This window comes from Periplaneta americana, chromosome 12 (assembly GCF_040183065.1).
Source record: "Periplaneta americana isolate PAMFEO1 chromosome 12, P.americana_PAMFEO1_priV1, whole genome shotgun sequence".
Taxonomy (NCBI): domain Eukaryota; kingdom Metazoa; phylum Arthropoda; class Insecta; order Blattodea; family Blattidae; genus Periplaneta; species Periplaneta americana.
In genome coordinates this window covers 133,654,459-133,676,821 of record NC_091128.1, presented here as the reverse complement: position 1 = coordinate 133,676,821, position 22,363 = coordinate 133,654,459, and the positions used below count along the sequence as shown (strand labels likewise).

The 22,363-nt window shown below is 35.6% G+C and overlaps 1 protein-coding gene across 3 annotated transcripts in view; it reads left to right on the top strand.

Moving 5' to 3' along the window:
* The window catches only part of LOC138710898 (clavesin-2-like), a 161,880-nt gene that overhangs the window by 117,590 nt on the left and 21,927 nt on the right, over positions 1-22,363 (top strand). For all 3 annotated transcript variants that reach the window (XM_069842089.1, XM_069842090.1, XM_069842088.1), the window contains 2 exons: positions 9,414-9,564; positions 10,830-11,023. In XM_069842089.1, the coding sequence (XP_069698190.1) occupies positions 9,414-9,564; positions 10,830-11,023 (345 nt within the window). The remainder of the gene's footprint in view (positions 1-9,413; positions 9,565-10,829; positions 11,024-22,363) is intronic.

Sequence of the window (22,363 nt, the reverse complement as noted above, 5' to 3'; positions counted from 1 at the left end):
TATGGCCTTCAAACCATTGAGAAATCCGTCTATACTAAATTTATAATTATAGTACATTCCTCGACTTTTCATCATCTTCGTAATCCTCTTCTTCGTGTTCCTGCTCTTGCACAGTGCTTAGTGTCCATTGCGTTCAATTATGATGGATATTACACTTGTTTTCCTTTTTTTTTTTAAATTACATTCTATACAGACGTGGACAAATAATTAAACTAAAACCTTTTTCTTGGAAACATAATATAATTCGTCATATTAACTATAATTCACAGAGACTCTATTTTTGTAAATATAGTTGTTTACATCTTCTAGTATATTTTTCCAATGGTTAAGTATATTTTTTCTGGCTATGTTGGTATTACTGGTGTTTTAATTATATACTGCAGAACGTCTGTTCTCCCATGGCCTGCAAGAAGACCGGACATGAACGAAATTGGAAATATGTGATCTATACTGAAGAAGAAAATGAACAAAAAGAGGCTTACAACAAAACATGGACCACTTAAGCACTGTCTGATATCTGGCTAAATGATGCTGATATTCAAAGAAAGTGTCAAACTTTGGTTTCCAGCATCCCTGACAAAATCAACGTGTTAATAAAGAATAAGGGAATGTTCACAAAATATTGGTAACCTCCAGACTCAATTTTCTGTTCATTATATCTGTGCAAAATAGATTTTTGTTCATTATTCCTACCGATAAATACAGGTTCGTTGTACATATAATTAATTTAGTCTAATAAATTGTCCACGTCTGTATAAGTTTATTACATAATTAAAATGTTTACAGCTTTCCAAATATATTAACATTATATGCACTCCCTGAATCCAGTTTATGTCTCTTCTAAATAGTTATATGAGTGCCTGAAGTATCTGGTCATGTTTTGATTTTATATTTTCCGTAGTAGGCCTATACAAGTCACATATGAATTTCTGTAAACTTTTGTTGCATAAATGTAACTCATATTTCAATGCGAATATTTTAAGTGATTACTTTCACCGAGTTGAATTTCAGTCCGTAACATACATCCGGGAGTGTTGCATTAACAACAGTACCTATTACAACACTTGTATAAATACAACTGACATGGTAACACTGCAGTAACTTTTAAGCTAATGCTATGGCACAAGTGTCACTTGTAGCTCTATTACGTTTTGTAATACATAAATTGCAGAATCTTGAATATCCTCAAGTTTTCTGCAAGTAGTTACACAAAGTCTAAGTAAGCGACCTTACTATAAAAAAAAAAGAAATAATTTGACGTGGATGTTCATTTCTTGCGTTCAAAGACCATTGTATGTGAAAGTGAGTTCTACGCATGAACCGAGTGTATGAAAAGATACATGTAATAAAAAATAGAAACTAAAAACTAAATAAGAAACTAGAGATGAACAAATCTAACTGCCGCTCTCGCTCGATGTGTTCGTTGTGCACTTGTCTTTCGAGTCTCGCCTCGTAACTCTCGTGCGCTTCGAGTCTTGCGCATCATTCTCGAAATAGCATTTGGTCGGCGTGGAAAGATTTCGTAACTTTGAATAACAAACATCATTGAAATAAATAACATTAGAGATGTTTAGAGGTCTTTGCATTAATATGAATAAAACTGAATACCTCGTTGTGGGCAATAGTGGAAGAGATATTATCCTACCGCAAGGAACAATTAAATCTGTGAGACATTTTAAGTATTTGGGGTCTATTATCCAAGAGTCTGGCAGCTGTGAAGCAGATGTAGATCACAGAGTGCAACAGGCAAGAAGGGCAATAAAGATGCTGAATGGGGTACTGTGGAGTAGATCCATTTCCAAACAAATGAAGAAAATAATTCTACAATCTATAGTTGAATCTATACTAACATACGGGGCAGAGGGATGGGCACTTGTTGAACGTCAGAAGTGTAAGATACAAGCGACGGAGATGGAGGGAATAAGAAGAGCTGCTAGAGTATCCAGATTGGAAAGGAGAAGGAATGATGTGAGGCAAATGATGGAGATGGAAGAGTCGGTAATTGAAAGAATCTAAAAACGAACTCTTCAATGGTATGGCCACGTAAAAAGGATGAAAGAAGGAAGATGGCCAAAGATTATTCTGGAATGGTCACCTCGGGGAAGGAGGAAGCGTGCGAGACCAAGAAAAACATGGAAAGCCGGTGTCATGCAAATGATGAAGGACCGACATATGCAGGATGAGGATTGGCGGGATCGAGAAGGATGGCGGAAGGGAATTCAGGGCAACCGCTGAAGAGTGGAAGAGCCCACAAAAGAAAAAAGAAGAAGAGAGATGTTTAAATGATACAAAAAGACAAAACAAAACAGTATCATAGTTACCAAAATGTTCTGGTTCTATTATCAGATATTACCTTACTTACTTATTTACTGGCTTTTAAGTAACCCGGAGGTTCATTGCCGCCCTCACATAAGCTCGCCATTGGTCCTTATCCTGTGCAAGATCAATCCAGTCTCTATATCATATCCCACCTCCCTCAAATCCATTTTAATATTATCTTCCCATCTACGTCTCGGCCTCCCTAAAGGTCTTTTTCCCTCTGGCCTTCCAGCTAACACTCTATATGCATTTCTGGATTCGCCCATACGTGCTACATGCCCTGCCCATCTCAAACGTCTGGATTTAATGTTCCTAATTATGTCAGGAGAAGAATACAATGCGTGGAGTTCTGTGTTGTGTAACTTTCTCCATTCATCAGATATTACCTATGGTGTTATAAATAGAAACATATAACATAATGTTAAATAAAGCGTTAATATTTTTTTTTACTTGAGATTGTACATTTGATTTCAAACATACGAAAATAAATCCTAGCCTTTTAATAAAGGCCTAGTAATTAAATAAAGATTGGGGAACGGTTTTCTACACTGAAAGGTAGAGATGATGTTTCAAAGGCTACTTGATTGTTTATACATATATAGCAGTTGCCAAAATAGATCAAAGTTTAGTCGGTATAAACAACAACTGTGGCGATTCAAAGCTGTTTGACGTTCGAAAGTTGACCACTCCTGATGTTTCGAAAGTTTGTCTACGACGTAGGCCATACTGTCGTGCGGGTTTTCGGTCTTACGGGGGCTGTTACTCTTGCTTTCTCAATCGTTGTTCAACATTATAAGAAACCATACAAAAGAAGTTGACAGAACAATACATCTCCAACTGTCTTTTAGAAACGAAAACCTTGGGTCTTAAAACTAAGGTAAAACGGTCGTTCTTGGTGGTATAACAGTTATATGCTTATTTAACTCACACATTCTGGTCCATTGTACTATTTCTGAAGTTCTGTTTTGACGGGAACCAAAATAACCTATAAATTTTGCCTGAAACCCTCTCGTTGAGGGACGGTATACTTTACAACACGAGGTGTCCAACTTTCACGAAGTACCGTACCTATACTGGCGTTCTTTACCAGTGTAGATTCTCCGTCCCTTTCTCCCTCAATTCTGTGCCGCAATTCGTAAATAATGACAAACATTGGCTCCTCGCCTGAAAACAGCGATTCTGTAGCGAGAGCGTAATAATACTACGTATAACACAGGAACTCTTATTGGTAATAATTTAAGAGCTGGCGACTGCATGCAGTCTTGCGGTATAAGTAAATTGAGTCCGTGTTAGTACAACATCAAGTAAGGAAGTCCGAATGCCTGATTACATAATTATACTGCTAATGGAGCGAATTCGTAAGCAGCAGTAAATTATCTGCCGGCTAACTTCCGACAGTGGCCTCTGATAAATTAGACTATATACGCTGGAATTTTTATGTTACTCTCCATTCCTTACCTTAGCAATGAGGTAATGAAATTGGCTGGGTCACTGACAAAGAAGAAACTGTCTACTGAAGGATGCACTGAAAAGAATGAAGAGGTCCGCCTCTGAGGACTGACGGTTAACATGTCTGACCGTGAAACGAGCGGGCCCGAGTTCAAATCCGGGTTGGGACGAGTTACCTGTTTGAGGTTTTTTTTGCGGGATTTCCTTCAATACATTAAGAACAAATGATGGGTAACTTTCGGGACTGGACCCTGGATTCATTTCGCCGGCATTATCACCTTCATCTCATTCAGACGCTAGATAACCATAGCAGTTGTTAAAGCGTCGTAAAATAACCGATTTAAATAAATGAGGAAACGGGATATAAACTCCGGGCAAGAGAAATCAGATGATATACAACAAGATTTATATAGATCATTTGCGGACACTAAGAGGAAGGCGGATATACTGGGTTTGCAGTGAAAGACCTACCCCTGGACAGAAAACTATGAATGACTGAATCGTTGAGGCAGTGATTTTTGTCTTATACCAGAACTGGAATTAAATTATGCTGAGCTAGCACAGTTCGAGAAATATCTCTTTGTTGACCACTATAGAGGTTTTTCACCATTCGACTAATTAAAATTCATTCATAAGAGATTTTATGAGATTTAAAGCCTTCACAAGCAGATCTTTAGCTATTCTACCGTGTGCTGGAACTTAACACATTCAGCGTTTCGAAATTACATACACTTTCCATCTTCAGGGCAAATAATGCGATCAGAAAGGCCCCGCTATTTCTGGTTACTTGTAACAAATGGACCCAAACCAAAAATGTATGCCTTTTTTTAAAAATCGTTCACTTAATAAATTAATCAGTCGGTTGCATGCATGCATACATACATAGTTACATACATACATACATACTGCACATACATACATACATACATACATACATACATACATACATACATACTGTACATGCATGCATGCATACAGTACATACAGGGACATCATTTTATTTTTACCAACATTTTTAATATTAACCTGGCTATACCTTTGGATCAACACCGTTTGCTGTTCCCTTCCATGACCGGAATTCGATGATACTGGCGTAATATACAAACAAATCACTTTGCTAGGTATAGGAGGGAAGAAAAGTAGTTCTCCATTTACGTAAACTAGGAAATATCGCGATTTGGAGTTTGATCATTTTCATTAGGTTTTTGTTTAGTCAAAATACAATATAGTATTAACAATAAGCGTTTTACTCACGAACTGAGCTGTCCATGTGGACGTATTCATTATGCAGTGTATATTATACTGTCTACAGCACATTAGCGTACAATATAGAGAATGAAGTTAAATTGAAAAATAATCATAATATGGATATTTAAACACATTTTTGAAAATGGTGGCCGTTCATTTCGATACAGGCTTCAGTTCTAATGTGCATATTATCGCACTATATACTATTGTATCTAATCCCAATTACCAGTTTCGTCCTTGTAACTAGTAACTCATGTTGAAATAATTCTGTACCTATTCTATAAAAGAGTACCTTACGTACTGTAAATTCAATCTTCACTTCTGCCCGATCCGAAAAGATAAAATTACTCAGACATACTACCTACTCTCCGTCCAAGTGGTTATATCGTAGTCGTAGAATGGGAGGAAATGACGTGACAGTTAATTACTTAACGAGGCCCTTTTATTTAAGTTATTTTAAACAGTTGTTTAATACCACGTAGACGTCCAATTCCTAACAGAAATTAATGTTCTCACAAAAGAGCTAAGACGACAGCCCAGCCACTAGCTGGCGAATAAAAGCAGGGGGGGGGGGAACCGGGACACGACGTAGGCAAATGAACGACAGTATCTGTGCGAAAATGATTCAATATTGAAAGCTCTTTCGTCACTGGAAAACGCGAACATATTTTTGGAACGTAGTGTTTACTACGACCGTAAGGCTACTATGACTGTCTTGGATCTGAGTGCAGGACAGTTGAACTTTATTAGTAGAAGGGATGGGAGTGAAGTGCATTCAAAAACTCAGGTACAATAAAAATTGAAGTAAAAATAAAATGATGTCCCTGTACATACATACATACATACATACATACATACATACATACATACATACATACATACAGTCGACCTGGTTGGCGAGTTAGTATAGCGCTGGCCTTCTATGCCCAAGTTTGCGGATTCGATCCCGGGCGAAGTCGATGGCATTTAAGTGTGCTTAAATGCGACAGGCTCATGTCAGTAGATTTACTGGCATGTAAAAGAACTCCTGCGGGACAAAATTCCGGTACATCCGGGGACGCTGATATAACCTCTGCAGTTGCGAGCGTCGTTAAGTAAAACATAACATTATACATACATACATACATACATACATACATACATACATACATACATACATACATACATACATACATACATACATACATACATACATACATACATACATACATACATACATACATACATACATACATACATACATACATACATACATACATACATACATACATACATACATACATACATACATACCATGTCTCCAGTAAATTGACCGGGATTCCACGACTAGCAGAGTGCGTCATACCCCTCCACGAATTCTTTGATACCCTCAATGTCCGGCGCTTAGTAATCGCCTACGATGTCTTGCACACGACGACAGAGCTCAGCGGTCATGTAACATAGGACGCGTAGTACATACTACTGTACATTCATTTATAATACACAATTTAATTTTTAATTTCATTGAGATAGATGGATTTATTGAGCAATGTTATACATACAGATGTACTATATTATCAGAATTTTCTCTTAAATCCAATGCACGGGTCTTCTGTCCGTACGTGCTGTGTAAAACAAGTCCTTCTTTTTTTAATTTCACATATTGTGTTCCATAGATCTTACATTAGTAATGAAGCTTTAAGATGTGGAACAAGTCAAAATTTTACAAGATTACAATTATAATTTTTACAATTTTTTTTACAATTTTTATTAAAATTTTTTTACAATTTTTGGCGAGATTTAGTGAGATGAGTGAGGCCGAGGATTCGCCAACAGATTACCTTGCATTTGCTTTAAAAATAAGGTATGCAAATGAATGAATAAGTAAATGAATAAATAAGTACATAAATAAATAAATTACTAACTACAGTGTCCTTCGAATTGCATACTGTCTTATTACGGGTTAGGTTTTCCATTCGTTAACATGTTCGTGGAAGGAAGATTATTAATAAAACTTAAAAATTTAACGAAGTTGTAGATGTGGATTGATTTGTTGTCATAGGTAAGTTACAAAAATTGACGCAGGCACTGTACAATAACTGAGTTACGTGTTGAGTCCCTCACTCATTAAAGAAGAGTGCATGCAAATATTGCGCGCTACCTCGCCGCGCATGTGTACATAACCCCATTGTCGGAATAAGGCGCGCCTATCGACCGGTTGAATATGGCAAATGGAGTGGTCTGCGGGTCTTCAAATTCTACTGCACAACAAAACACCACGTGATATTGCGGGCATCACGTGAACGAGACTCTTCAGAAGTTTTACACACGTTATACAATTAAGCAATTAAGTGTGGCATTAAGAATGATGAACCTTGTCAGTCTCTGCTTTTTAAATTTGCATAAATAAATATTATTGTTATTTAAGTGAACAAAGTTGTTGGAAGAAAACTATTACACACATTTCTATTGGACTTCACATTTGTGACGCTGACAAGTAGAGGGTTCTACACATTAATTAATACAATTTAGGTCAGATTCATTTTTCGGACATGTAGGCTGTCCAAAAATCTGAAAGTTAGAATTTATAAAACAGTTATATTACCGGTTCTTCTGTATGGTTGTGAAACTTGGACTCTCACTCTGAGAGAGGAACATAGGTTCAGGGTGTTTGAGAATAAGGTGCTAAGGAAAATATTTGGGGCTAAGCGGGATGAAGTTACAGGAGAATGGAGAAAGTTACACAACACAGAACTGCACGCATTGTATTCTTCACCTGACATAATTAGGAACATTAAATCCAGACGTTTGAGATGGGCAGGGCATATAGCACGTATGGGCGAATCCAGAAATGCATATAGAGTGTTAGTTGGGAGACCGGAGGGAAAAAGACCTTTAGGGAGGCCGAGACGTAGATGGGAGGATAATATTAAAATGGATTTGAGGGAGGTGGGGTATTATGATAGAGACTGGATTAATCTTGCACAGGATAGGGACCGCTGGCGGGCTTATGTGAGGGCGGCAATGAACCTTCGGGTTCCTTAAAAGCCATTTGTAAGTAAGTAAGGAAAAGAAATTCTGAAGATAGCTGTGATTTTCTGCAAAGCTTTGAAACATAGAACTGCATAATAAGTGAAAAGCCATGAGTATTGTAGAATATAGATTTATGTTGTTTCTTTTTTTTTCTTAGTTACAATTTTTTATAGGTAAACGACAAAATGTATGCACTATACAGGGTGATTCACGAGGATTTACCGTCGCCAACGGAGATTATTTCCAAAGACATTCTAAGCAAAAAGTGTCATATAAACATTAATTGTCTTAATCTCAATATTTTCGAAGTAATATTAATTTGAAGTTGTCAGTAAAATACCTTTTTTCTTTAGTTTTAAGGGTAAAAAATATTACAAATAGAGAATGAACTACTCAGAGGTGTCATTTCTTTAATTGGTTAGTGTTCTGAAGCTAAAAATGTGTTGCGAATTTGCTTTTCAGAGGTTTTATTTTTCAATTTTTAACTAAAAATGACATCAATCTTACAACCTTATCACAAAAATTGTTACGAATCATACGACTTTAGAACTTGATTCTCTATAGTTTAATTATGCATCCTAATGTACAGTCTTAAAGAATTTACAAGAGTGGCGTGATTTGTAACGATTGTTGTGATAAATTCGTAAGAAAATATAATTTTGTAGTTAAAAATCGAAAAAAAAAAAAAATGTACGAAGCTACTATGGAATTCAAAACACAATTTTTAGCTTCAGAATACTTAAGAAATAATACTCCTGAATAATTCATTCTTTGTCTGTAATATTACTTTACCCTTAAAACTCAAGAATAATGGTATTTTACAAACAACTTCAAATTAGTGTAATTCTGAAAATATTGAAATGAGGACAAATGTTTATTTGACATTTTTTGCTCAGAATGTCGTCGGAAATAAGCTCCGTAAGGGACGGTAAATCCTCGTGAATCACCCTGTATAAAGTAGTGATAGGTTGATTGATTGTTTGATTAATTCATTCGTTAATTGCAATGATTGGCTGATAATGCCGATTATTTTTGTTGTTGAATCTAATTGGCTGGTCTATGGATTGATTGGTTCACTTTTGCAATGTATTGTTTGTTTTGATAAGTGGTTAATTGACTGAAAGATTGATTTAATAACTAACTGTGTAGATAGACTTGTTGAAAGAGGGGCAGACGAGCAGAAGTATTTCAGGAAGGATTGATTGATGAATATATGGACGAAATAATTTAAGAATGACTTGATGGATGTTTTGATGGGTAACTGATCTAAAAGTTAGAGAGTCCGACGGTTATGCGAATGTAGATTAATAATTTATATTACCAGTAGATAGAAACGTGGATAGTGAATGGGTACCCATATAGTAAATAATTTCGTTCAATTTCAGTTGCAGCGATATTACATCATGAAGCTGCGATGTCCGGAGCTGTTCAAGGTGCCGCGGCCGTCGGAGAAGAAGCACATCCTGGAAATGCAGGCGCAGAATATGCTGGAGGACAGGGACGGCAACGGCCGCAGAGTTTATATATTCCGAGTTGGTCAGTACCCTCATATCTCTTGCCATTGTGAAATTATTAGAATTTGTATAAAATACAGAGGTGGAAAAATTATTAGACTAAAACGTTTTTCTTGGAAACATAATATAATTCGTCATATCAACTATCAGTATAATTCACAGAGTCTCTATTGTTGTAAATATGATTGTTTATATCTTCTGGTATATTTTTCCAATTATTATGTGTATTTTTTCTGGCTATGTTGGTACTACTGGTGTTTTAGTTATACATTGCAGAAGATATTCAACAGTCTGTTCTCATATGGCCCGCAAGAAGACCGGACGTGAACGAAATTGAAAATCTGTGATCTATACTGAAGAAGAAAGTGAACAAAAAGAGACTTACAACGGACTCTTTTAAGCACTAGTTAAATGATGCTGATATTCAAAGAAAGTGTCAAACTTTGGTTTCCAGCATCCCTGACAAAATCAACGTGTTAATAAAGAATAAAGGAATGTTCACAAAATATTAGTAACCTCAAGACTCAATTTTCTGTTCATCATATTTGTGCAAAATACATTTTTGTTCGTTATTTCTACCGATAAATACAGCTTCGTTGCACGTGTAATTAATTTAGTCTAATAATTTGTCCACGTCTGTAGTTCGATTTTGGTAAGATTTTACTTTTCGACGTTGGAGTCCATAGTCATTTTAAGAACAAGATTGAATATGCGCTGAGCGTTATGATCGCTGTAAAAAACACGTTTTGATATACCTTTATTCTCAGGGAAGTAATTTCAGGTTAAATGAAATTTATTGTATTCTGAAACAAGATTGTTAATTCACACTCTGACTAGTCATCGGTGACAGTTCTGTAATAATTCGACACCTATCCATGTTACCATCGGAATTCTTTTTCTCTTATCTTCTGCGCTGACTATACCCAACGTGCCGTGTGCATGTGCTCTCATCTATACCCCAGGGCACACCTAACCTGTTTTCTTCACTCGGTGACCAAACGCTGGCCTTTAATAATCACTAAATAACATTACATTTAATGACTCATACAGTTGACAATTACTGACACGATAGTCTGCTCCCTACAAATTGATCTTCTTATTGCATCCGATCTGATTGTCAAGAATGACGTAAGACGTTTAGTTAATTATTTCACAGATACGACTGAACGCTTGGTCGCACTATACATACAATAATAGTATGAAATTGTATATTTAATTTAACATTAAATTTATAATGCAGTTACTTAACTGTTATTTAACAGTGACTTGTGTGACTTATGGCTACAGAAAAGTGCGACGCTGCCTCTGTGAGCATCGAGGACATCTTCCGCACGAACGTGTTGGCGCTGGAGCACATCGTGCAGGAGCCAGAGACGCAGATCGCCGGCCTCACCGTCATCGTGGACATGAACGGCTTCGGGCTGCAGCACGCCAAGTTCCTGTCCCCGTACTACGCGCGCCGTACCGTCGAGGTCATACAGGTATGCTGATGCTGAGCTACTATTTACTACTGCTGCTGTTGGCACTGATACTACTGCTATTTACTATTACTGCTGTTGCCACTGCTGCTACTATTACTGCTGCTGTTGCCACTGCTGGTATTATTACTACCAGTACTGCTACTGCTACTATTTACTACTATTGCTGTTCCCAATGCTGCTGCTACTACTACTACTACTACCTACTACTACTACTACTACTACTACTACCTACTACTACTACTACTATTTACTACTACTGCTGTTGCCACTCTACCACTACTACTACTATTACTATTACAGCTACTATTTGCTACTACTGCTGTTGTCACTGCTCTTACTACTATTACTGCTACTGTTACTATTTACTACTACTGCTGTTGCCACTACTACTACTACTACTACTACTACTGCTGCTGTTACTGTTACTATTTATTACTACTGCTGTTGCCACTTCTGCTACTACGATTACTGCTACTGTTATTATTTACTACTACTGCTGTTGCTACTGGTACTACTACTACTGTTACTATTTACTACTACTGCTGTTGCTACTGGTACTACTACTACTGTTACTATTTACTACTACTGCTGTTGCCACTACTGCTACTACTACTATTACTACTGTTATTGCTACTATTTACTACAATTGCTATTGCCACTGCTGCTACTACTACTGCTACTACTATTATTTACTACTACTGCTGTTATTTATTATTACTATTTACTACTACTGCTGTTGCCACTGCTACTGCTACTATTACTGCTACTATTTGGTACTGTTGCTGTTGCCACTGCTGCTGCTGTTATTTACTATTACTATTTACTACTACTGCTGTTACCACTGCTACTGCTATTACTGCTACTATTTGGTACTATTGCTGTTGCCACTGCTGCTGCTGTTATTTACTATTACTATTTACTACTACTGCTGTTGCCACTGCTACTGCTACTATTACTGCTACTATTTGGTACTGTTGCTGTTGCCACTGCTGCTGCTGTTATTTACTATTACTATTTACTACTACTGCTGTTACCACTGCTACTGCTATTACTGCTACTATTTGGTACTATTGCTGTTGCCACTGCTGCTGCTGTTATTTACTATTACTATTTACTACTACTGCTGTTGCCACTGCTACTGCTACTATTACTGCTACTATTTGGTACTGTTGCTGTTGCCACTGCTGCTGCTGTTATTTACTATTACTATTTACTACTACTGCTGTTACCACTGCTACTGCTATTACTGCTACTATTTGGTACTGTTGCTGTTGCCACTGCTGCTGCTGTTATTTACTATTACTATTTACTACTACTGCTGTTGCCACTGCTACTGCTACTATTACTGCTACTATTTGGTACTGTTGCTGTTGCCACTGCTGCTGCTGTTATTTACTATTACTATTTACTACTACTGCTGTTACCACTGCTACTGCTATTACTGCTACTATTTGGTACTATTGCTGTTGCCACTGCTGCTGCTACTACTGCTACTATTTACTACTACTGCTGTAGTCACTGCTGCTGCTATTTACTACTACTGCTGTTGCCACTGCTGCTCCTACTACTATTACTATTACTTCTACTGCTGTTGCTACTACAACTGCTACTATTTACTACTGCTGTTGCCACTATTGCTGCTGCTACTACTACTACTACTATTTACTACTGCTGTTGCCACTGCTACTACAACTACTACTACTACTACTACTACTACTACTACTACTACTACTACCAATATTATTGCTGTTGCCACTGCTGCTATTACTGCTATTGTAACTTCAATTGCCACTGCTCCTACTACTACTGCTGTCACTATTACTACACTGCTATTACTACGGCTGTTGTCACTGCTACTGCTGCTACTACTACAGCTGCGACTGCCACTACTACTATTTACTACTACTGCTGTTGCCACTGCTGCTATTACTATTGCTGTCACTAGTACTACTGCTATTGTCACTCCTACTGCTACCACTACTATCAATACTACTACTATTTACTACTACTGCTGTTGCCACTGCTGCTATTACTGCTATTGCTACTGCTACTGCCACTACTACTACTATTTACTACTACTGCAATTGCCACTACTGCTGTCACTATGACTACTGCTATTACTACTGCTGTTGTCACTGCTACTACTACTACTACTACTGCTACTACCACTACCACTTGTTACTGCTACTACTACTGCTACTGATACTGCTGCTGCTAATTCTACTACTACTACTACTACTACTACTGCCACTAATAGTACTACTACTACTACTACTACTACTACTACTACAATGGCCCACTATTCCAGAGTAATTCAGCTCAGCTGTGGGCCGGAAACAGGTGCACCAAGACATGTTCGAATGGCTAGTGTATACTTCGTTATCCTTCCATAACTTATCGCGTATATTACTCGTAAGCTGTTAGTATGCACATAATTATATTTACATTTCATAGTTAATCTGTGTTATAGCATGTATTCAAAGTATTGTCCGCGTGCATTCACAAATTCTCGGCTTTTTAAAATGAAATTGTTATTTACAACCTAAAAAGCCTAAAAATAAATATTACGCCCAATGTAGGAATAACTGTCATAATACTCATTGTAGATATAAGATGGAACAGATCAGTCATGTAACTGTGAGAAAGACAATGGACTGTTTCTGTGATAGACTGGGACATAATTTGGCTGTGCATGGTTCTCATATTGAGCATGTTGTCAAGTTCGGTTAGTGATAGTGTTTTGTTTACGATAATGGTGTACTCAACATGATTTCACATACTTATTCGTTTCAAGTTTGAAGTTCACGAAACAAATTTAATAAATCTATACTAATAATAAATAATCTGTATCCAAAATTTTTCTGGTAATTTTCGATTTTCCAAAAATAATTGGTGTTAACATGTATAATTAACCATACTGAAACCGAAAATCGCTTTTTGTTTTTATGCCTGTCTGTCTGTCTGGATGTTTGTTACCTTTTCACGCGATAATGGCTGAACCGATTTATATGAAAATTGGAATATAAATTAAGTTCGTTGTAACTTAGATTTTAGCCTACACGGCATTCAAAATACTTTATTTAAAAGAAGGTTTATAAGGGGACCTGAATTAAATAAATCAAAATATCTTCCTTATTATTAATTTTCATGAACAATGTTACATAACAAACGTTTCTTTAAAAATGATTTCCGATAAGTTTTATTCTATACAAAATTTTGATAGGACTGATAATTAATGAGATAAATGAGTTTTAAAATTACAATAACAACGCCATCTAAGGCGCTGTATCGAAATAAAAACAAATGAGTTCGTCTATAAGGGGCCTTGGACAACAAGAATCGAAAGCTATTAAACATAGCCTACAGAGAATGTTACTGTGTTTGTATCAAGTAATATCGAAAGATAATTAATTGTTTAATTATTATTTCACCTTTGGAAAGTGTAGTTTCTCTAGATGGACATAATTCTATAATGTTATTAGAGTAACTTCTGAGTGAAATTTAAGGATATACAAGTCTTTTAAAATAACAATACAATACATTTTCACCGCCGCCTCAGATTATAGCGTTGTTGTTCCTGCAGTAACTCCTATGTGCAAAATATAAAATTTTTGAGTAGGAAGAAAAAATCACATTAATTCATTCCATGGCAATGGTACATAGGAGATAGTGAATTCTTACATTTTCGAAAGAAAGAAATATAATTACATATCACTGTTTATGCTGTATCACTATTTAAGTTATTTGAAGGGTTCAGAATCATGGTGGGCCAAGCGCCATTTACTGAAGACGTAGAAAACAAGGGTTAAAATTAAGTTATTACCATAATTCAATGGAAACATATAGCAAGTAATATGAAGTATACACATTAAATCTAAATGATATGTCAATCTTCATTAAACTATGGTTGCATGTAATAACAAATAAGAAACATGTTAAAGGAATGTCATTGCACCAAATGAGTGCTCTCTGGACCAAAATGACCGCATTGAAATTATTTAAATACAATTTAAATTAAGTAACATATTAAACGATTTATCCTTCTATCAAACACGAATTTTCCCAGGATCAAACGTCCTATTTTAATTATGTAATTACTTTATATTTATTTCTAACAGGTGCAGCGGAGCGCACGGGTACGGCTAGTGGTTAATAAAATAGAATGTTTTATTTTCGCTGGCAAACTTAAGGCCATAAGGCCTTCTCTTCCATTCAACCAGTCTTAATGAATACGGTAGTGACATACGTATTTAAATTATGAATAGGCTGTTTACAAATTCACACGTAAAATTTAATGCAGATTCGGAATATATAAATTAATATAGAGCGCCATTTAAAAATTAGGTTCACTGTTACACCATGTATGCCTAAATAACTAACGTTTTTTTCAAATACTGATATATTGTATGGTTTATCTCCAACAGCTTTAGTAATTTTTTTTTTTTTTGTAAAATTAAAATTTCGGACATTATTAACAAATACATACTTATTGTTCACTCTGTGTATGTAGTGTCATGATAGTGTCAGATATCGGGTGGCCTTGTTTTATGTGGGAGTTCACCTAAAACGGAAAAGCTCCCGACAGCGTGGCTGCTGATTTATTTACTATTGTGCATTGCTGTTATGTAACATACTTCGAAAGAGCGAGTGCAGGCTCTACCGCTCAGACAGCACGACGGGGAACAGCATGACGTGTAAAGTTGCATATTTTATGTGACGGCACCCACAACTGCAAACTTACGCTTGTTCATATGCTGCAAAAGATAGAAATCCATGAAATTACTTCAGAATCACGATAATTTAAACAAAAAACTAGTTTTATGGATAATTCGCTCGAAAAATGACTCTTTCTTTCAAACAAAATATGAAAATTTCCTTCGTTGTAAAATATACATGACTGTTTCGTTTATATGACGTCATTCCATTTTCGGTCAATGAAGTGTAATGAAATTTTGAATTCCAACCAATCACAGTCATGCATCGCGATAAGTTCTGCAGCTTGATTTATCATTTTCAATTTATCGCATGTTCGTTCTTTTGTTTAGTCAGTGTCGCCAACTGTTTCCACGTAAATCGATGAACGTGACTTCATTGTGCTAAATGAAGTACGAAATCCTACTTTCACATCTACGTCTTCATCTTCTAATTCCATGTCCATTGTATCTAAAGAAAATGACACTCTTTCATAATTGTTCATTTAATTGATGTATTAATCAGGTTATTTGTAATTGCACTATAAAATGTTTAAATTAAATTATGATTGCAAAAGATAATGAAATCGTATTTGTTATACAAAACAAGAGAAAAGCGCAGTAACATGTAATTAACATTTTTAAACCTGTGTTTCTCTTTTCTCAATTAGCATTACTGAATAACATTCAATTTATTTATTGCAGTAATCGTTATTCATCTTTTTCTACTTCACAATGTCTGAATATGTTAAGTATTCATAAATATACAATTATTAACATTTTGTAAGCGAATTTTAGGGATATATTATTTACATTTTTGTTTTATTCACGAAATAGTCCTAATAAATGTCACAAGACGTCTGAGATTTTCAAAATAAATCTCAGCTCTCTTGTGACATTACTATAGACAATTTCTACATTTGATCGTTCAGCATTGCATGCGTGTGACATCTGACAACGATGTACTATAGTTTCAACGACTACTTCCAGGGAGCAGTGCAAGCAGGCATGGCCATTTCTCTTTCCCGCTACAACTGAGATCATGAGATCAAGAAGACGATACCATCACACCCTCACAGTCGAATGACATTGAATTATGAATTTAATTAACGATAGAAACAATTTTCTGTTAGTTTCAAAGAGATTGTTTCAATAATAATTAAAAAAATGTTATTTTATTATTTTTTGTTTCTTTAAATTGGGAATATGCAAGAAATTATTTGCTTTTTACGAAATATTTACCGAAATTAAACCATTTTAATCAGGAAATCAGGGTAAAATAATCAACGGTAATCTTACTAGAGATTTTGATTTATGTAGAGAAAATCAAAACTCGAGTGGGATTTAATTGACTATTACACGATTAGAGAAGGAAGTCTATAAAGATTAGAAGCAATAAAGTACTCTAATACAGGGCTGGGCACATTACGTGATTCTGAGAAATGAGCGCTGTTTACTTTAAAGAGCAATTCTCCCGAGCGGTGTGACGTTTGCATACTGTACGTCACTCGCTGTCAGTGCAGTGGTTGACTCTGCAGTAGGATGGCGAACTTTGAAGATGCATCCGCCTGAGAAGCTTTATGTCAGACGAAAGCCTAAATTATATTTTGAACATGGCTAATTCATTTGTTCCAAACATTAAACGACTTCTGCAAATGGAACGATCTCATAAGTCTCGGAAAACTCCACATAGTTATTTTGGTTATTGAGTTTAAAAAAGTTTTGTTTGAATAGCAAATATTTATTGATTTCAGATTGATAGAAGTACGATTTTGTTACAATAGTTTATTCATACAAAAAAAAAAGGTGTAAGAGAATGTTTATTATTAATTTTGTTATTGTGTTTATTTTATTTATTTAAGTAGCTAGCTAGTGAGTACAAATTAAATGTATAGAACGAAAGTGTTTCTAGCAACTACCCTTAGAGCCAGGCTATGTACGGCGTGGTCTTAGCCAATAATATAACGTTAAATTTACAAGGACAGTAAATTTCTGATTTAAATCCTTTATTACATATGTTTATATTATTAATACCATTATGTAGTTGTTAAAGCATTGTGCATATAGCCTAATGATATGTGTGTGCATGTGTGTATGTGTTTAGAGCGAAGTTTATTTAATTAAATTAATATGAGTGTTATAAAGTCGGTACTGTACAATGGATTGATGTAATATCCTTATAAACTATTATGTACTGACAGACTGAATGACTAGAACAACCGTGGCTCTTGTTGTATTAATGCAGGGAAGGTAGCTGTAATGCGAGTCCGCCACTGCGTGAGCGTTCTACTCTGGCTTGGAATTGAAGTGCCTTGCGGAGCGAGAGCAGCTCTGGCCGGCTACACGGAGCCGCTCTCATGCCCGGCGCTGCTCTAATGCAATACATTATTAATTGTCTTACTAAAATACTAAACTATCTTGAAAATGTATGATTGTACCATATCATCATTACAAATATTCTGCTAGATGACAGTAGTGTGTTAGTTGTTCTCTTGTTACCAGTTGTGCCAACTGTACAATCTTCATAGAACTCTATGGACGATTACTAATCAAGGAAGCTCTGTTGATTCAGTTTCATTTCTATTAAAACAGTTGCATTCCACTTCAATTATCAATATACAGTATATTAAACGATCTCTGATATGCGACTATCCATAATCTCATACAGCAGAAGCTACAACATAACCTAAATAATGTAAACAAGATAAATGACAGAAAAGTTTTATTTAAGAATGATGAAATAAACATGAATCATTTTAAAACGTATAATTATTATTGAAAGTACTATTTGGCAAACAAAGAAACAAATGCTAGGGAAGTGATAGAAACGAACAGGGAGGTGATAAAAATTCTAGGATAAGCAACCAAGATTGATTAAAACACGTCGTTCCGTACCGTTTTATTGGTCAAAAGTAGTATGACGTAGTAAATGTGTAATAGTCGCCATAAAATCAGACTCCCTAAACATATCTCATGATTTTGCAACTGAAGATATTTCTAACCATATAGTCGTGAATTATTTGATAACCGTTGTGCACAATGAGAAATATGTCTTTTAATGACACCGTTTAACTTGTAATTCCATAGCTATGACTAATTCTACAGTGGAGAATTCAAACGTCTCTCGGTGGAATTGAATCTCAGGTGTTTGTGTCGAGTCCCGATTCGTTAATCAACCGCTACAGCGCAGCGGTTCGTATTAATATTAGATGTGCATAATCCGGTAACTGCGCAGGCGGGATTTCTCCGACTTGCTCCACAATCCCTCTGAATTATTCAAGCAGCGCAGGTCTGCAAACGAAGGAAGTACGGCGATTAGAATCGATCAGCAGACCCTCACATCGGGATTCACTAATGCGCATGCTTGTTCTGCTGTTGAAGAATTCTTCGTAATGATTTGCTCTTTGGCAACCAAGATACTGCCGTTCACGTAAACCAGTGAACTCGAAGATTTATATGTGAATATAAAATAAATTGCGTTCGGACATAAAATATATCACAGGAGGAGAAAATCTACAGCAATAAGTCTTAGTCGGTTCAGTGGTTGCCACGTTTGTCATTAAATTCGAGGTAACGGAATCATGTTAAATCGAGGGTGATGGGTTGTAAGAATGATAGAACACTTAGAAGTGTTTTCTTTGGAAGAGGAGTGAAATCTAAGATCCTAGCTCGTAAATTTGTTGCGCATGGAGAGCGCTTTTGTTAAGTAAAGGAACTTCATGTAAATTTTCCAGCCAATTCTGCTCTAAGTTAAAATAAAATTCCACTACTCATTCTTGCCTATCAATCTACCCTTTACACATCTTTTTATATCTTTCATTCTACTTGGTGTAAATATTCAGCCATCTCTCAACTAAGGAAGCTTACCATGCGACTAAACACTTAAGCGACGACTGTTCTACTGTATTTTCAGCATACTGTATGTTTTGAGGTTCGCCGTAAACAAAGCTGTTACGGGAAAGATAGTGATTAATTCGATTTCTTGTACATTTGTATCTCACCGTTGACTTATCGCTGTCTTACAGCCTTCTCACAGTCACAGAACTGACCTCATCTTTAATTTTTTTCCTTCAAATCTTCAACGTTCTTGTTAATTCCGATATAGGTGGGAATCCAGCAGATTGAAGTCAGGTGATCTAGTCGGCCATCCAGTATGCCCTCTTCTGTCAATTCACTTACCAGGGAACGTTTAGTTCAGGAAATCCTTTACTTCTCTCCCAAAATGTGTAGGAACACTATCTATTGAGTCCAGTTGTTCTCCTGATAGACATAAGGAAACAACTGATTTTAAACTAGGTTATCGTAGAAACGCAGAAGTTGTAAATACAGTATGTAGGCCTACACATTATAGTTTAAATCTTCTTTTATTTATAATTTATACGAACTTTGCTTTTTTCCTCTAAATTTGTCCATATATTGACTTTATGTGCAATGTCTGCCTTTGTTCCATATTTTATTCTGTTATTGGAAATACAACAAACTAATATATATATATATATATATATATATATATATATATATATATATATATGAGCCGTTCAGAGCAAAAGTGGTGTAAGTCAGAATTGGGTAATGAGGTTTAAAGTAAAAATTCTGTAAAATATGGCGCAAAGTAGCAATTAATATGTCCTCCTTGCTATCCGCTGACTACTAATAGTTTAAATAAATTGAACACTAATTGCTACTTTGCGCTGTATTTTACAGAATGTTTACTGTAACCCTCATTACCCATTTTTGACTTACACCACTTCTGCTCTGAACGGCTCATTTGTCTATTTAAGCAATATAAAGAGTTTATATTTAAGCAATGCTTAGTTACAGTATTTAGACATATTTTTGTTACTATATACATAGTTATACCACAGTCTAGTATATACAGTCACGAAGCTCAATACGTAGCAAATATGCATCCATAGATAGTTGCTGACCACTAGGATCGCTACTATCGCCTTATCACAGACAATGCGAAATAGTACCTGCACAGTCTATTGTTCCTAGTACCCTCATAAACTCAAGCTTCGTGACTGTATATACTGGACTATGGATATATGTTATAAAATATACAAATAAGTTATTTTAGTTATATGACAATGAAAGGGAATGTTCGCTAAGAAGACTCCTATATACTCAAATGTTATTTTCTAAACTCCGAACGCTGAATAGTGCATTAATTGTACTATGTATAGTTAGAATTTTGTTTAATATTACAGTATACACACATGTGCCCGATATTCTTGCTTAGTGCCGATATGATAGCTAATCTGTAGATGACATTACAGCCGATTATGTGAGAGTCCTCTTCAATACTAAAAAACTTTAACATAGTCTCATAACTCTTAAAAATTGAAAGTTGGCTAAAATCTGAATGCAGATTTGAAAAGCTCATATTTACTTTCGTATTTCACTGGCAATAAATACAGATCCAAGTCTTGTTAAACATGGCAAGTCAGCGAAAATAATTAGGTCCTGCATGTTTTCAATAATTGTATAACAATGTGTGAATTGTTGGTTATGGAATAAAATAAATCACATAAATAGAAAGATTTTTTATACGATAGTGCGTAAAGTTGAATTTTACCCACTGTTAGCAATGCCTAAAGTGAGTCTTTAAAACACTAGTGGATAAGAAAAGTAAGTAATCACATTAGGCACTGTATTCATTTTACGCACTGTCAAAGAAAATATAATATTCAATGAACAAACTGTATTCTGTAAGAAATTAATGCATTACCTCGATCTTTCATTACTTAAATATTATAATTATGTAACACAAATAAGTATAACAAATTTATATCTACATTATTTTAGCTCTTATTATTCTGGAATACATGTAGTACTCATTGTAAAAAGATTTATCATTCAACTGTTTCTAACCGCTTTGTTGATTATATGGGCGATTTAGACGGCCATGAAATGTTGAACATGAATAAAACAGGCTACCATTCCATGGATACTTACTTCATAATGGTTCTGTGTTCAAATGGCCATGACACTGTGATGTTATAACCTCTCCAACTTGAAATATTTATTTAATGTAAATTTGTGCTATCGTAGAAAAAACATTGTATAACATAAATTCGTAAAGTCATCTTTTTGGCGCTGGTGTGTTTACTTACACTCGTGCCAAAAAGAGAACCTTTAAGAACTTGTCTCATAAATATTAAATTATTTCTCTTTAATTTACATATAGCTTTGTGTTGTCTATCTTTTAAGCGGGCTGCAAACCAGGACAATACTATAGTCTAGTATATACAGTCACGAAGGTTGAGTTGTTGAGGGTGCTAGGAACAATAGACTGTGCCGGTACTATTTCGCATTGTCTGTAATGAGGCGATAGTAGCGATCCTAGTGGTCAGCAACTATCTATGGATGCATATTCCCTACGTATTGAGCTTCGTGACTGTATATACTAGATTGTGACGATACTATGCATATCTAACGGTCGTAAGATATATATCTTAGACGATAGGTATCGCTTGTGCTCGTTGAAACTGTGTTGAAGTGACTAAACAGATGCACACCAGTACGAAGACAACATTTATCTTAAAATGTGTATATTAAGAGACATGTCGTACGATTTATTCAAGAACGTCATCTTCACTTGAAGAGCTCACGATTGCAACTGATTCGAAATACCCAATAATGTCTC